The sequence below is a fragment of the Armigeres subalbatus genome, chromosome 2 (genome assembly GCF_024139115.2).
Source record: "Armigeres subalbatus isolate Guangzhou_Male chromosome 2, GZ_Asu_2, whole genome shotgun sequence".
Taxonomy (NCBI): Eukaryota; Metazoa; Arthropoda; class Insecta; order Diptera; family Culicidae; genus Armigeres; species Armigeres subalbatus.
The window spans coordinates 122,526,592-122,544,459 of record NC_085140.1 but is presented as its reverse complement, the minus strand read 5'-3'; the positions used below and the strand labels follow the sequence as shown (position 1 = coordinate 122,544,459).

General features: G+C 39.9%; 2 protein-coding genes and 2 long non-coding RNA genes across 7 annotated transcripts in view; 2 read left to right on the top strand and 2 right to left on the bottom strand.

The window, feature by feature from the left end:
- Positions 1-17,868, top strand: part of LOC134210773 (ecdysone-induced protein 78C) — a 112,141-nt gene that overhangs the window by 43,379 nt on the left and 50,894 nt on the right. The window lies entirely within an intron of this gene.
- LOC134210778 (uncharacterized) lies at positions 5,886-6,786 on the top strand. Its single transcript, XR_009978858.1, has 3 exons — positions 5,886-6,011; positions 6,303-6,631; positions 6,694-6,786. It is a non-coding gene; the product is annotated as an uncharacterized LOC134210778 (long non-coding RNA).
- On the bottom strand, positions 6,498-9,925 carry LOC134210774 (uncharacterized). 3 transcript variants are annotated; one of them, XM_062687035.1, is made up of 4 exons: positions 9,671-9,877; positions 9,268-9,547; positions 8,608-9,209; positions 6,498-6,579 (listed from the first exon to the last, which is right to left on the bottom strand). In XM_062687035.1, exons 2-4 carry the CDS (start codon positions 9,533-9,535, stop codon positions 6,523-6,525), a joined length of 927 nt encoding a protein of 308 aa, XP_062543019.1. In that variant the 5' UTR covers positions 9,536-9,547; positions 9,671-9,877; the 3' UTR covers positions 6,498-6,522. The 3 variants fall into 3 exon arrangements, with proteins under 3 accessions (XP_062543019.1, XP_062543017.1, XP_062543018.1); XM_062687033.1 differs by lacking the exon at positions 6,498-6,579 and having other exon boundaries at positions 7,961-9,209; positions 9,671-9,925; XM_062687034.1 differs by lacking the exon at positions 6,498-6,579 and having other exon boundaries at positions 7,961-9,209; positions 9,268-9,925.
- Positions 14,052-14,973, bottom strand: LOC134210777 (uncharacterized). The gene is made up of 3 exons (XR_009978857.1): positions 14,662-14,973; positions 14,525-14,606; positions 14,052-14,427 (listed from the first exon to the last, which is right to left on the bottom strand). It is a non-coding gene; the product is annotated as an uncharacterized LOC134210777 (long non-coding RNA).

The following is a 17,868-nucleotide window of genomic DNA, read 5'->3' as shown; positions in this document are numbered from 1 at the left end:
AGACGTGACGTTCTAAGAGGTTTTTTCTCAGAACGGTGTTTTTGCATGATTACACTGTTTGTAGAAGCACTGTTGAAATTAAAATAACTTCGGGTAGTATTAAAAACTTTCTTCAGCAAAGAGAACAGACAACCGCACAGAATAAGAGCACAATGCGGTCTGACGATTAGCAATGATCCATGTTATATAGACCCGTTATCGCGATCAGTCTTGTATCATTGACGACGCTTCTGGTCCACTTCCATTTCCGTTTCACATTTACCTTCAAACATACAACTTCTGAGATGGAACATCAATTCCTTCTGTAGCATGTCCTGCCAAATTTTCTTCGGCAAATCTATCTTGATCCGAACCTTCAGCTGCATCCCGTAGATTTTCTTGACTTGTTCTGGCGAGATTGCACGGAACATCATTGCCTTCTTATCCAAACTAGATAGATAGGTTGGGTTAGTCAAGTGTTAAAATTGTAGAGTCCTAACATAATAGTGAAAAATTGGTCTATGATGTTTTCGGGTGGGAAACATTCTCGACCCCCTGGAAATTGTGTATCCACTGTACTAGTCAGGTAGAGCATATACTACAGTGTTGACCCGATTTTGTCTACCCCCGATTTTATCACGTTTTCGACCCGATTTTATCACGTCCCGATTTTGTCACGTTTTCGACCCGATTTTGTCACCCCAAAAATTTTTGTCATACTTTTTATTTTCGTAAATAATACCACAAACAACATTGATTTTCATGAAATAACTTTCACCGCCCGTAGCTTATTACGAACAACTTTTGAGTACCTGGGAAACATTCTGTAAGCAATTTCGACAAGAAATAACGGGTACCGTTCACGCATTTGGCCTTTCCAAGGCATAAAATGATTCATATTTGTGGAATGAATTAAAAAATTGGAAATGTTGTTTTTCCAATTTTGTCACATACCCTGTTTTATCACCCCAAAACTCACCAGGGGGTGATAAAATCGGGATATTACTGTATACACATGTGGAAGCGTTGGTTTGGGGAATGGGTTGTGAGTTTTTCGACCTTGTGTCCGATTTATGAATCTCGGGCTCATTCAGTAGCCGATAAGTTGCGAAGGCCGACGGATGTCCTTCGTAGCTTAGTTGGTTAAAAGCACCAGTCTAGTAGCATCGAGTAGCATCGAACCAATACATTTTTCAAATTAAAATCATCTACATAATGTACATATTTACATCAGAGTTTTCAGTTGAATATAATCTATGCTATTAAACTTTTCTAAAAAATAAAAGGATAATAAAACCTCTGTAAAACCCATATACATTATGTAACTGATATTAAATGTACCTCATCAATCATCTATCTACCGGATCTATTTACACATTACAGTAGTTTAGACAGTTGACGCTGTGCATGTCATGTGTGCTGTGCGCTGTGCGTGTCATATCACACTGGGGTCGCTTTTAGTTTTTGCTTATTTCTGACCCTTGGATTTAATTTTTAGCCCCACTAAAAATCACAAAAAATCGAGTGATATGAAAAATATGTATGAATTGGTGTGATTGAATCATTATTAGAGGGTAATATATTTTCTATGTGTATGACCCCACTGAAAACACTCAAAATGATCGAAAGAATGGACACCGTTCTGTAAAAAATAAATCCATTCGTCTTGTACCGTTTCCAGGTGATTGGGATCATTGTTCTCCATGATGGCGAATAACTTCAGAAAGATCCCGGAGCAAGTTCAAGATTCACGATCATCGCTCATCCTCGTGCCACTGAAACCCAAAGCAGTAAAAGCATGAAGGCAAAATAGAACTCATAGAAAAGCATAACACGGTCCGGAACGTAGTGAAGACCACTCGATGTCTATATGGCGAGTCGCTTTGTTCGTGCTATCGGTTTGCATCGATCGGGCCGATAATTAACTTGGATTTTACCCTCGCCAGTAGATGTTAGTTTTTTTTCTCGTTTTGCTTTATTTTAATGACTTTTCTATGTAACTACGTTTTATTTGCCATGTTACTGTGAGCTGGAAGAGAAAAACACAGAACTCGTTAAAACGTGAATCTCCTGAGGACTTTGACCCATTTCAGCTACCAGCAAGAGGCGTTCCTGCAGCTTGGAACTTTCCACTCCTTGATTTGTTAGTCAGTAGATGAACACACGGACAATGTGAAATAGGGTTACGGCAGGTATTTCAGTCCTGATTCTAATTCCAGTCTTGGGCTAGTGAACCAGCTTAAAAAATATTCTCCGCCATATAAAAACATTGATTTTGATAGCGTAGATTTATATTGAAGCCCTCGATTAGAATAAGATCTCGGAAGAAATGACATGCCATAACCTTAAATGTATAAATACATCTCATCAGCGTATAAACGTGAATACCAAATGATCACTGTTGACATTGATCCTCACCGTGAAAATCGTACTGCGCTGTATCCCTTCTTTGCTATGAATTTTTATGCATTTCGAGCCACTTTATATGCAAAACGGACAAACGGATCAAAACTGAACGAAATGCTACATGACTCAGCAAGAAAATGGTCCACCTCGGTGGGTATTACTTAACAATCATGGTGTCGACAGGATTGCCTAACAGTAAAGCAAGAGTAAAACTTGTTCCTAGATCACCTTTATGAATGACCCAGTAATGAAATTTATTTTTAGGGTTTTCCATGTTTTACAAAAAAATTATATTAGTACGAACACAAGAATAATTTGCATATTATTCGGCAGCTCAGCTGTACGAAAATCATTCTCTGTTAAATATCTTGGCTGTGCATGTTTCGAAATGGAGAGATTGATATGAAAATTGCGAAAAAGATTCAACGTGTCTTGGAGGGACTCGAACCCTCAACCTCCTTCTCTCTAGATAGGCGTGATAACCCCTACACAACAAGACCACTTAAAGGGCAGCCCTTACTTTGCGGCGTTGAATGTGAAAAAACGATCCGTAATAAAATGAATAGCGATCCGCAAATAATATCTGAATGATCCATAGAACGCTACCATGCATCCATAAATAGTTCAAGAGTATCCATAAGGAATAATTTTATGATCCATAACTAAGCTTTAACTTAGCAATTAATAGGAAAATGTGTTCCTTTAAACATGTTCAAGATAAACAATAAAATCTTGCTATTTTCCCATGAATGACAAATGACAAATGATCCATAAATCTTTGGAAAATGATTCATAAAAAAACTATATTTTGATCCGCAAAACATCAACTTTGCGCAATTTTGATCGTGATGATAATCCATAATTTCAGTAATATGATCCATAATTTTGGTCATATAATTCCATTATTTTGTTTATATGATCCATAATTTTCGTGATGTGATCCATAACGTTTAGAAAGAAGGCCAATGAAACTATATTAATCGATCCACAAAATTTTTAAAATCATGCCTCATACGGCTAAACTTATGGATCACATCACCAAAATTATGGATCATTTGAACAAAGTTATGGTTAAAATTATCAAAATTATGGATCATATGACCAAAATTGTGGTGGATCATATTACTGAAATTATCAGAACCAACCAATCCCTGTCTTGCATTCCAAACAAGGACATCAGAATGAGTTATGGGCCTTGGGATCCACCCATTTCATTTCTGTACGATGATCCACGGCACTCCAGTGAAATTTTCTTGCATGGTTCTGGATCTGGTTTTGTTGCAGGACCAATCAATTGGTTCCTTTCAAGATCACAATTTTATGCAAGGGAAGCTTGTTGTGTGAAGAATTTTGTTCAAAGTGGAGCTTAACCGCTTTGCGACGCCAGAAAGTTTCCGTCCGTAGCAGAATAACGAACGCGCGTCGGAGCACAATTCGCATGGATGGAATCAGCGGCAGCCAAGTGAAGTTCAATCAAAGTTAATTGCCTATTTCCGGGGATTAAACCACCCGACTTGGACGTTAATTTACAATGTTATGGAAACTCATGTGTGAATATGTACGTTATGTGGAAGATATTGATTTGAAAAATGTATTGGAGGTAACCACTTTCCCTTCGATGGGACTCGAACCCATGACCCTACAGTACGCTAGACTGGTGCTTTAACCAACTAAGCTACGAAGGACTTCCGTCGGCCTTCGCAACCTAGCGGCTACTGAACGTAACACTAGAGAAATTCCCATCGATCATGAATTCAACGCTCAATTTGATTAGGAAAATTATTTTGAGCTTTTTAGTGGAATGTCTTCACTTGTCATAAGACGAGTTTGTACAATCCCATTTAATTCCACCACTCAATTTGAATTAGATCGATTGCCCGTTTCGCAACTAGAGGCGCTAGCGTCGTAATCCTTCGAGTTTGACATTTCACTCCAGCGCCTTCTGGTGACAGTGCCATACGAAACATTGTTTCGTGTAACATGCTCGCAAGATGGTAGTAGAGGAGTTGGGCGATCAATTTTTCTGAAAAATGCTCAAGCTGTTACGTCTGTTTGTCTGTGGTTGAATCATCTGTATATATTTATTTGTCTTTATTAAAGTGATTTTTTATGTATCTATAAGTTCATCACTAACTGTTTGTGATAGTTGTGAATCCGATTATGGAACTTCTTATCATCTGATATGTATATAGACTGATAGACTGGGGTATCCGCAATTGCGTTTCCAAATATTTGATAAACACTTATGTACTAAGTGAAATTGACTTCAGAAACCTGAACCTTCAGATTATTCTGTTGTTCATAATCCGTAACTTCCCCCTTGATTACCCATCCACTTTCCTTTCCTTTTTTGTTCGCTACCTTTTCCGTCAGGTGTGTGATGAGAAAAGCTTTGAAGACGATGGCACAAATCTCCAAAATTGAGGTGAACGTGCCCCTGGAACCGAGGTTCTGATACCTGATATGTTCGACCTGAGGATCGCTGCTTCCAGCCCTCTCCTTTGCCAGTTGCTCGCTTAGCGCAGCGCAGTTGCCCCAATTCACATTTCGATAAAGCTATTTTAATTGTTTTTAGATGGTTGTCCAGTGAAAAATAACTTCGTCATTAATATATCATATGGATCTGAATCAGATGCAGTTTGATTTGGTTGGTAAAAAGTATTGTACAGTTAATTAAAAATGTGTATTTTACATTCTGAAAATTATCTCCCGCCTGAAGAAGAGCAATGGCTATAACTATGCGATATTCTTCCGTTTACTATTTATTCTACAATAGGTCAACAGGATTTGTTTAGTGTTTTATTATTTTCAAACTTCGCATCAGATTTTCAAATAAATAAAGTGCTTACCACATAAATTGGCTATTTTGTTCTGTTACAAATAAAAACACTGCGCATCGCCTGAATAAAAACGTTTCTTCTGAAGTACTGATTTATGTTATAATTTGTGTTCTAAAAAAGAGAAATATTTTTCCATACGAAAAGTCAATAAAGATTTGCTTATCCTTGCCACCTGAAACATTTGGTACAGAAGTAAGCTAAAGGAAAACAAGACAACAGCCAAATAAACAGTAAATCCAGTAAATCGGCTGTTGTCTTGTTTTCATATCTGCTACACAGAAAAAAAATAATGAAAAGTAAACAGCGCGTAAAATTTTTGATGCGGAAATTTACACTATTCGACGCGGAAATGGTCCTCTTTTTAATAATTTTGCTTACAACTTGCAAGCAATATTGACGATTCACGTCAAATATTGTATACATTTAGGCTATATCACGTGCTGAATTACGCTAATAATGGTGTTCCATTTATGTGCATGATGTTTAGCGTAAATTTCAGTGAATTTTTCTATCTGTGTAACATTATAATCCCTTTCTTGTTGAAAAAATAAAGTCCGGCATTCAACCAATATCAATCCATGATCTATATATACACAGATAAACATAAACATGTAAAATCCTGCCAACAATAATGCACATAAAGGGAACGCAGTGAATGATATTCGCGAGGTCGAAGCAAAATTTGACAGCTTGTGTGAGTGACGCGAATATAAACATTGAAACGGAAAATTTTATACTTTTCAAATTGCATAGTTTTAAGTGATTTTCAGTTTAATTTCGGTCATGGTAAGTACAAATTGAACAAATAAGTTTAAAATTTTGAATGAGTCTGAAATTAGCTTGTTCACGGATAATTATGATGATTTTTTTTTCAAATAAAAAAAGGCATTTTTTTCTGGTCGAAAAGTAAACAACTTTTAGTTCTAAAAATGTTTAATGAAAATTCAAATTTTTGTTAGTTGTTTCAATTGGAAACAGTTCAATATTTCGTATTCTGTATGTGATAGTTTTTTTTCTGGGCGCTATATCCGTTTTACCGTGCTTGCAAATGATTTTTCAACCCTACTTTTACTACAGGATTCACTAGCAGAAACAGTTGAAACATGCTGTGTTACGGTCGATTTGACTAACGTTTTTGATTATGCTGCTGGTGGAAGCCGTTTAGTCGTCGAGGGAGAACGAGTTTATAAAGCTGGACACTTGCTTATAGTTGGAGTTGAAGAGATCCACCAGGACGGCGTCAGAATTTTCTCTACATGTCTGCAATCTTCTTCACCAAGTTCAGAGCCACATACCATCAGAATAAGGACGAGGTGCTCTTTTCCAGAATGGTCATTTCAATGTTCCTGCAAGGCTGGAATGGGGAAGTGCAAACACGTCATGGCAGTTCTGTATTATTTGCTCAAGTACGTATACACTACAATCTTCATACGAAATTTGTTTAATTTCAACGCAAACTTTGTTGTAGGACCCCAACGGTTGCACTGCTAACTGTGACCGACGTGAAGCAAAAATGGGGGAAAATTGCAGCGAAAACAGCCTCGGATATGTATAAGACAACACGTATAAGAGACCTATGCTATTGTAGGAGATGGTTTGGTGGTGATTCTTCGGAAAAATATTTGGACAATAGTGCACTTAACGATTCTGTTTTTGAAGATTCAAACTTAAACGTCAAACAACATCAGAGTGTAATGAACAACGAAACGGAAGCGGCAAGGATATGTATTTAGGTATTTTTTAAATTGGATTTTGCATAAACCTTGTACATATTTCATAGTTATCGCTTTAACTAATAGAAAATTCTTATTTTCCATCTTTTCCCGATAGTTTTCTCTATAATGAGAAACTTGGGAGAACATCAGTCCATAGTACGATGGGAAACGAGAAGCAAAAATAGAAAGAGATAGTTGACGATTTTTTGTTGCAAGAAATATGCGACCGAAAACTATCATCAATGTCTTTGTGCTCACTTATATCCCATGATGGTGATTTATCCTCGGTAGTTATCAAATCATATTTGAGTGAACTTTTTAAAACGGATGATGGACTGAATTACAAATATTTTACTGGACCACTCGAAGCACATTTGTGTACATACTATGAGCTTAAAGTTTGCGTTTCTTCCCGAGAGAGCATAGAAATATGTATACAAACTCTTCAGCAGAATTCCGATGATTGGAAAGAAGAACGAAGCATGCGGATAACCGCGTCTAACGCCTACCATTTGTATACTTTCTATGCAACAGATTCTTGTAAGCCAAAAAATTGGAAGCGAAAAGTAACCAAACTTATTCTACCAGGAGAATTTTCAAATACTGCAATTGAACACGGCCGAAGGTGCGAGAGAAAAGCAGTGATGGCTTATGAGAATGTTACCGGAACGGAAGTTCATCAATGCGGTTTGGTTATACCACCCAATATACCGTGGATTGGATGCTCACCAGACGGTGTCATCTTTGACGAAAAAAAGATTGTGGAGATTAAGTGTCCGTTGGCAGGAAAAACTACAGCTATCGCAGAAGTTGTAAAAAGTTTACCATACTTGATGAAAAATTGTACACTGCTCCGTAGAAGTCACCCATATTTTGCGCAACTGCAAATGAATATGTACATTCTTAACTGCATCACAGCAGATCTTGTGATCTTTTCGGAGGCTGATAATAAGTGTCACATCATTACAGTGAATTTTGACGAGGAATATGTGATCCATTTGCTGGACAACTTAAAAGAGGTTTATTTCAATGTTTATTTGAAACATCTGTACCTGCTTAAAAACTAAATTGACAGTTTGAATAAAATGATTTTAGAATCTCTTGTATGCGAGTATCGGATTTGACAAATTGACTACTGCACAGGCAATGATCATTAGATCGTCTAACACGGGTAGAAATCGAGTATCCACTTTACAATTAAAGAAAGAAAAGATTCTTATTCTTTGTATGGCGCGTTCAACGTGCACTCTTGCGGCCGCTATTGAAATATTTTGTGTGGCTTCCAATCTGCTTAATTGTTTTTGGGGAGCATTCAGAAAAGGCGGTCTAACTAGCTTGACTCCTCGTGTTTTACATTCCTCCCCAATCATAAAACCTTTATCAGTCATAACTGCTTGTCCAGGCTTAACGCGATCAAGTACTTTTTCTTCCAAAACAATTTGTTTGTCGGAGATTTTGCCCCCATACGCAGAACTTATAAAAGAGATGCTTCCGGCGGGCGTTACTCCTACCAGGTACTTGGCTGTTTCACGTGATTTGTAATGTGAATATGTGTTGATTCTACAATGCAGACATTTTGGTTTCATGATGGGGATTTCAGTACAGTCTAATACTACGATAACATCTTCAAAATCAGGCCTAAAGTAATGGGGAATATTTTTCTTTACCTGTTCTTCTGTAGGCCAGTATATAGCACACTTTAGGGCAGCGGTTAGAAACGGTAGAATTCTTTGGAAACAATTAGAAACTGTATGCTTATGTAGCCGAAATAGTACGGAGATACACCGGAAGGAAATATTAGTTTTTAACTTGATAAAAACAATCAAGACTTCTTCTTCCAATGTAACAGACGAATGGGGCCTACTACGGTATTGTTCCAAAAGTGTCACTGATTTCACAATAGCCTTCAGCATTGCCGATGATTTTAGTCCTGTCCACGCCAATAAATCGTCATCGTTCCCAAAAATGACCGCAGAAGTACGTTTCCTTTTGAGGTTATCCAATTCGATTGTGTTAACTTGAACTGCACAGTCGATCAGGGGAGGATGGTAAATTTCCATCGGTTGCTCATTGTTTCCTCCATCGGTGTCAACATCTGGGATCATATTTGCCTTTTCTAATACGAGCTTGTTTTCAGATCGGTTAGCAGCACGCATAGCCCTCCCTTCCTTCAGCTTCTTTTTGGTTGACGAAACAGGAGCTTCTGGTAAATTGGTATCGGGAACAGCTGATCGCTTTAAGATTAATCGATCAGTCATACGATCCGAGGCTGGGAATACGAAAAATAAGCTGATATAATGTTTACAGTTATGATGTTGTGAACTTACCTGGAGTAATGAAATTTCCGATACTGAAATGGAGGCTGCATATACGGGATGTCTTCAGTGGCTCTATATTCAGCCGGAGTCGCTGAGTCCAGATCCGGTTATCGCTTTGTGGTGGAAAACTGTGGAACGATATTCCTCGCTTATATCGTTGTTTACAACTGGGAACAAAACATATCATTCGAGATGCTGATTTTTCCTCAGACTTGACACCATTATCTTCACTGCTATGTTCACTGCGATGCATTTTCGAGCAATTTTTGTGGTCCATTTTTTCGAACTTCTGGCGAAAAACATAAAAAGATTTTTTGTGTTGCCGACAAATGAGTATTGATACTGCGTGTGTTGTATTCTCAAACGATTCAATATTTATTTTTTCATTAACAAATTTAGGATTTAAAATTACCTTTTGTGAGCACTATTCTGAAACACACTGAGTTTCACTCGTTTTTCTACCCTGATGAAGCAAATAATTTCTCCGGAGAATTGTGAAAATGGCTCTTGAAATTATTCTTATTCTCATACATACATTTTAAAATAAATAGAAACAGTCTAAAACCTACAAATAATGCACTTTTATAATGATACAAAAACATTCGTTTTGTTTACATCTTCTTCACTCAAACTCGAAACAATCGTAGATGGCAGCACCGTACCTTCGACTTCGCGAATTAAATTATGCGTGGAACTAAAATTAGGGAGCGTCCACAAATTACGTAACGCTTTGAGGGGGGAGGGGGGGTTGACCTAAGTGTGACGATTCATACAAAATTTTCAGACGTTTCATACAAAAAGTGTTACATAGGGGAGAGGGGGGTTGAAAATGCCCAATTTTTGCGTTACGTAATTAATGGATCTTCCCTTACACGATTCGCATTTTGTACCAGAGCAACTTTACAGGTCATAGCTGAATTTCATGTCATCGTGTAATGTTATGCATACTCTTGCGGAACCATTGAATAGGTAAAATACTTTCAAATTTATGCATAAATTGAAATGAAGGGAGCTTCTGGCACAACACAGAAAAAAGTTAAAAGAGCTTATGTGAATAAAAATTTGAACATGAAAGGCGCCCACACAACATTGTGTGTTGTGTTTGATAGATTTCTTATGTACAAACTGCTAAAATGAAACAAAAGGGTATGCTTATGAGAAACTTTAAAAGCTGCTTATTCTTGGCGTTATTTAGCATGAATAACTTAAATTATCGCTACTCTACGAATGCTTATTTTCTGTGTTGATTAATAAACTCCCTTTATTTGTATTTATTATTATTCCAGAAGTTTGTTTTGCCATTTTTCATTTTTCTTCAAGGAAGGAAAATAGACGAACTACCAGCACTTTTTGATATTTTTATTTGTTGACATATAGAATAGTTTACATAAATTCATGTTCATATTTATCTCGTTTCTTTTCAGCTCAGAACTTATATTTGTTCATTGAATAGATCGTTTGAACATAATTTGATCATAACTACTAACATAACATTCGTGAGTGTAACCTGCATGTATAATGATATTTCTAAATGTGAATGAATAATGAGCAATAAAAAGCCATCCTTAAATGTATGATTATTAATTCAGACTAAGGCCGAAGTGGCCTGTGCGGTATATAAGAGTCTTCTCCATTCGGCTCGGTCCATGGCTACACGTCGCCAACCACGCAGTCTACGGAGGGTCCGCAAGTCATCTTCCACCTGATCGATCCACCTTGCCCGCTGCGCACCTCGCCTTCTTGTGCCCGTCGGATCGTTGTCGAGAACCATTTTCACCGGGTTACTGTCCGACATTCTGGCTACGTGCCCGGCCCATCGCAGTCGTCCGATTTTCGCGGTGTGAACGATGGATGGTTCTCCCAACAGCTGATGCAATTCGTGGTTCATTCGCCTCCTCCACGTACCGTCCGCCATCTGCACCCCACCATAGATGGTACGCAGCACTTTCCTTTCGAAAACTCAAGTGCGCGTTGGTCCTCCACGAGCATCGTCCAGGTCTCGTGTCCGTAGAGGACTACCGGTCTAATTAGCGTTTTGTAGATTGTCCGTTTGGTACGGCGGCGAACTCTATTCGATCGGAGCGTCTTGCGGAGTCCAAAGTACGTACGATTTCCAGCCACTATGCGTCTCCGAATTTCTCTGCTGGTGTCATTTTCGGCAGTCACCAGTGAGCCCAAGTACACAAATTCTTCTACCACCTCGATTTCGTCACCACCGATGCAAACTCGCGGTGGGTGGCTCACATTGTCTTCTCTTGAACCTCTTCCTATCATGTACTTCGTCTTCGACGTGTTGATGACTAATCCAATCCGTTTAGCTTCGCTTTCAGTCTGATGTAGGCTTCCTCCATCCTCTCAAAGTTACGTGCCATAATATCTATGCCGTCGGCGAAACCAAATAACTGGACGGACTTATTGAAAATTGTACCACTCGTGTTAATCCCTGCTCTTCGTATTACCCCTTCCAAAGCGATGTTAAATAGCAAACACGAAAGACCATCACCTTGCCGTAACCCTCTGCGGGTTTCGAAGGGACTCGAGAATGCCCCTGAAACTCGAACTACGCACATCACCCGATCCATCGTCGCTTTGATCAACCGTGTCAGTTTATCCGGAAAACCGTGTTCGTGCATTAGCTGCCATAGCTGTTCCCGATCGATTGTATCATATGCGGCTTTGAAGTCGATGAATAGATGATGTGTGGGCACGTTGTATTCGCGGCATTTCTGCAGTACTTGGCGAATGGCAAACACTTGGTCCGTGGTGGAGCGTTCGCCCATAAAACCCGCCTGGTACTGCCCCACGAACTCCCTTGCAGTTGGTGCTAGTCGACGGCATAAAATTTGGGAGAGTACCTTGTAGGCGGCGTTCAGCAATGTGATTGCGCGGTAGTTGCTACAATCCAGCTTATCGCCCTTTTGTAGATGGGACACGACACCTTCCATCCACTCCTGCGGCAAAACTTCCTCCTCCCAAATCTTGGTAATGACCCAGTGCAGCGCTCTAGCCAGTGCCTCACCACCGTGTTTAAATAGCTCTCCTGGTAGTTGGTCAACCCCAGGGGCTTTGTTGTTCTTGAGCCGGCCAATCTCCTCCTGGATTTCCTGGAGATCCGGAGCCGGTAGAATTATGTCCTGCGCGCGTTCTCCCAGGTCCATCACCATACCGCCATCTTCGTCTGCCACATCGCCATTCAGGTGTTCTTCGTAGTGCTGCCGCCACCTTTGGATCACCTCACGCTCGTTCGTAAGAAGGTTCCCGTTTATGTCCTTACACATATCGGGCTGTGGCACGTGGCCCTTACGTGAACGGTTTAACTTCCCATAGAACTTTCGTGTGTTATTAGCGCGGTACAGTTGCTCCGTTTCTTCACGGTCTCGATCTTCCTGCTGGCGCTTTTTCCTCCGGAAAATCGAGTTTTGTCTGTTCCGCGCCTGTTTATATCGTGCCTCGTTCGCCCTCGTGTGGTGTTGCAGCAATCTCGCCCATGCTGCATTCTTCTCTTCCACTAACTGCTCACATTCGCCGTCATATCAGTCGTTTCTCTGATCCGGGGACACCGTGCCAAGTGCAGCGGATGCGGTGCTACCAATGGCGGATCGAATATCTCTCCAGCCATCTTCAAGAGATGCTGCGCCTAGCTGCTCTTCCGTTGGAAGTGCCACTTCCAGCTGCTGCGCGTATTCTTGGGCTAGTCTACCGTCTTGTAGCCGCCCAATGTTAAGCCGCGGCGTCCGACTTCGACGCGTGTTGTACACCGTCGAGAGTTTTGAGCGCAGACATACTGCAACGAGGTAGTGGTCGGATTCAATATTCGCACTGCGGTAAGTGCGGACGTTCGTGATGTCGGAGAAGAATTTACCGTCGATTAGAACGTGGTCGATTTGGTTTTCCGTTTCTTGGTTAGGTGATCTCCATGTGGCCTTGTGGATATTTTGCGGGGAAAGAAGGTGCTTCGGACTACCATTCCGCGGGAGGCTGCGAAGTTTATGCATCGTTGGCCGTTGTCATTCGATACGGTGTGCAGACTATCCGGTCCGATGACCGGTCTATACATTCCTCCCTTCCTACCTGTGCGTTCATGTCACCGATGACGATTTTAACGTCCCGCAGTGGGCATCCATCGTATGTCTGCTCCAGCTGTGCGTAGAACGCTTCTTTCTCGTCGTCGGGTCTCCCTTCGTGTGGGCAGTGCACGTTGATGATGCTATAGTTGAAGAAACGGCCTTTAATCCTCAGCTTGCACATCCTTGCGTTGATTGGCTGCCACCCAATCACGCGTTGGCGCATCTTACCCAGCACTATGAAGCCGGTTCCCAGCTCGTTGGTGGTGCCACAGCTTTGGTAGAAGGTAGCCGCTCGATGCCCGCTTTTCCACACTTTCTGTCCTGTCCAGCAAATCTCCTGCAGCGCCACGACGTCGAAGTTGCGGGGATGTAATTCATCGTAGATCATCCTGTCGCAACCTGCGAAACCTAGCGACTTGCAATTCCATGTTCCAAGCTTCCAATCGTGATCCTGTATTCGTCGCCTAGGTCTTTGCCGATTATATCGAGTCGCATTATCTCTTATATTGTTCGTAATGATTGGTTTTCTAGGCGGCTTATTGGGCCTGCGCAAACCTCCTGTCTCGTCGGAGGGCCGTCGTGTCAGGGCTGTTTAGCGTCCCACCTAACACCAGGACTTGGGCTGAATTAATTTCAAATTCGTTAGAAAGCTTGTCATCCCCTCACAGGAAGGGCAGCATGAGACGGAGACAAAATATGGTCTGAAGAGGAAATAATGAACACAGACCCACTTACAAAATCCACCAGACGGTTCGAAAGAGGAAAACCACATAATGTATACTCGAGTCATTCCGTATCAATATAAAAGCAGCAATTTTACATGCAACAAAAGAGTAAATGAGTTTATTAAATTTGTACTTACGTTCTATATTGCCATCTTACACCCTAAGTTTAGTTCCTAATCCTATTGTTGTGTGGTGTCAGTGTGGATGTCTATCCCGCGGCGGCTGCCAAAACGAGTGTCTGCCCGGACAGACGATTGCACGCGTAACATGCCAAAGGCTCCATAGCAGACATTCCCATTCACCTCGCAGGTCACCCAGGCACTGCTCCACGGTATGAGGCTCACCAAGCCATGGGTTTTGGGCATGAATAGATAGGCCTGGGTGATACAACAATTAAAATCACTTGAGTAGAGAATCACCAATTTGGTTGGAGGCACTTCGGATCGGTTTTTAGTTGTCATTCTTAGTCCTTACCGATCTCCTGCAATCTTGCTAATTTACTCCATCACACTAGCTGAGCATCCCGTAAAAGAGATCTCCCAGAAGATCATATTGGCTGTAGGATAATTCACATTGATTATTATGCTCTATATCACTTCTGACCATCACACCTCTTGCAAAACACAAAGCCCATGCACTGAGCTTCTGTACAGCACTTTAATCAAAAACGTATCTCTGCCGGTCAGGCTAATTCTTATCCCCTTCTAGGTAGTCACCTGCTTGAGTATTAACCGACAACTAATCTCATCCAGTCAATCTCAGGCGTACATCACCCTGTGATACTTTGGGTGGCGATAATTTGAACAGAGCGCAGGCGAGTTTAGAGAGCAGATAATCCTAAGAAATTCAGAGATTGAGATGAGGAGCGTCAGGATTCCAGCCCATCTCCATATCAATACGGATGCTGCTTCGTATGCATTTGCAACTCATTCTCTGTTCTTTTAGCACCGTGTGATACGTATGCGATGAATAGTGTGCAGGTACGGTACGGCCAGGGACTGTGCACAGCAGCTGTTGATTTGTTCTGTTGTGGTGTATGTCAGAGTGGTGATTTCACATGGTAAGATAACCGATACTTCTATCTTGAACGGTAGACATTATAAGCTTCAATACCAGCTTACGCGAGATAACTGTGAGAGTACTGGGCAGGTTACAAGCTTTCATAAACATGACTTATAGCAGGATAAGATATTTGATTATAATATATCTGAAATCGCATTTATATAAAAAAAAAGAAATCGCATTTATATAAAAAAAAGAAATCCCTTTTATATAAAAAAAAAGTTTCTCAAGTGGCTTCAAATGGGCGACTTTTCTCTATGATTCTATTTAAAGTCGTGTTTTGACAGGTTTTCAATAAGCTTTTGGACAACGCGTTGTTGATTTCCTACTCTATAAGTATTCGACTTGGATGCAGAGGACGGAATAATCTTCAAAAAATATTGTTGCAGGAACTCCAGGAACTTTGAAGCAGCCTTTGTGCACAAAAGTTGTGCACAAAATGCACGCACAAGATATATTGTATGGCACAAATCATATCGGCGGTTCCTTCGGAGAGACGAGCTTGATTTGCGTACACTTAGTACATAGATGTATCTTGCCCCATGTCTGTAAATGGTAAAAATAATTAATAACATATAATGATCAAACAACAAAATGATATTATTTTCGTTACTTGTGAGAAATGGTACTACACATTACTGAATTGAAATATGACTAAGTAGTAATGCACAAAAATTAATTTTAGGCTACTCTATTTCTGCAATTAAATATTATGTGCTACTAATCTGGATTTGTATAAGTTTCCATGCAAAGTGATCAATACTCTATCAGTACCAACAAGTATAAGTTTGTCTTTGATCTTCGTCTTACGTTTGCGTAATACGTTGATGAATATGATTCAAACTTACCTACAACCACTAGCAAGGGTCCTGCCGATTCCAAATGAATCTCTTCAAGCCGTGTTCCAATCTGAAATAGCAAAAACAATGAATATTGATTTTTTTTTTCAGGATATACTATTGGTACTTAGATATTTTTAAAGGAAGAATTAATCATTTGTCAACAAAATGTTTGGTTTCTATACTCGTTTTTTATCATTTTTGTTAGATAATTTTCCAAAATGTTGAGGAAAAATAGTAGAAGCATAAGTACTGGAACGCTAGTGGCGCTGTAGTCAATTAAATTATTTTGCTAAATTATGCTTCAACAACCTTCAATTGGCCATAATTTATACATCATGTTGTAGTGCATGTTTTGTTTCATCACCAACATCGGTTTGACATTTGTAGTACCAGTACTTTGGCTGCCAGATCGAAGTGACCTAGATGTAAGTCACGATAACAGGAGCGACATTAGCAATCTAATACTTATGCATCTACTGGAAAAATGTTGGGATACAATCAATTAGTCTTTACTGGGATCCAATCGAGCATGACTATAAATAAAGCTCGATGCCCACGTAGCGTCTTTTCAACTCTGCTTGCTTAAGCTTAGTACGGAGATCTCAAGGAAAAAGCTCAAGAAAAATTGGATCTAATTACCAAAGGAATGTTGACAAGTGAAGAACGTGATGAAAAGTAGGCGAAAATAAAATATTTTCTGTGTTCAATCGGCAGTGAGTTTGGCAAAATGTCAAGCAGGTAATTTAAAATAATAAATTCAAGGAAAAACATAATTCAAACATTTTTTTACAGGTTCATGGTGTTGTGATAGTTCCTGCCTCAACCAACAACCATGATTGAAAGCTGCACCAAACGAAATGGGAAAGGCAGAATCCCAAATTCCACGCCTCAAGGATTCTTCAAGTCGGATTTGATCCGACATTTGGCAATACGACTTCGGTTGGACTACAGCTGGATATTTATGGCACGAGATTAGGATAAGGCTTAAATAGATATCTTCCTTGCCATAAAATAGTTATTAATTCAAATTTTGTTTTCTATTTTGTAGTTTTGTCCAGAAGAGAAAAGTTCGTGAATTTATCCAGAGGAAAGAAATTCTTCGAAAATTTCAATTTGTTTTACATTCACTTATATTCGAAGCATAGCCTAATTTGTTCATAGAGTCAGCAGATGAAGCAAAAGCACGCACTCAGATGTTTAATTGTTTAAAAATACAAACCCAAAAAAACATTTGATTATTAAAAAGTTGCTTCGGGAATTACTTCAAAAGTTCCACAGAAATTTCTCAGAAAGTTGCTCCATGAATTCATTCAGAAGTTCCTTCAGGAATTCCACCGAAAGTTGCTCCAGGAATTGCTACAAAACTGCTACCAGGAATTTCTCGGGAAGATCCACCATGAATTCTCCACGATTCCCCCCGAAAGTTAAACAGATCATTCCTTCAGAATTTTCTAAAGGAGATCCTCCGAATGTGCCAACAAGGAATTCCTCCAAAAGTCCCTCCAGGAATTTCTCGGAAAGATCCTTCAAAGGATCTCCGGAACTTCCTCGTGTAATTATGTAATTTTTTAGAAAGCTGCTCTAGGAATTCCACCGATAATTGCTTTGGAAGTTACTCCGAAAATCTTTCCAAAAGCTCCTTCTGGAAAGTTCATTCAGAAATCTCTCTGGAAGTTCCTCCAGGAATTCTTTTGGAAGATTCTCCAGGAGTTTGTTGGGAAGTTTGTCGGAAAAATTCTTCTGAAAGTTGCTATTCCTTCAAAAGTTTCCCCAGGAATTCCTGCGATAGTAGTTTCAGGAATTTCTCTGGAAGTCTGCTCCAGGAATTCCTCCAGAAATTCTTCTGTAAGTTGCTTTGTGAGTTCCGTTAAAAATTTCTTCGGAAGTTTCTTCTAACATCCTCCTATAGCTCCT

Bases quoted from the DNA above. Each gene is read 5' to 3' on its own strand.
- LOC134210774 (XM_062687034.1), bottom strand. From the start codon at position 9,535: ATGGACCACAAAAATTGCTCGAAAATGCATCGCAGTGAACATAGCAGT. The intron at 9,210-9,267 runs GTAAGTTCACAA...TCGTATTCCCAG, and splicing joins CGGAAATTTCATTACTCCAG to CCTCGGATCGTATGACTGAT.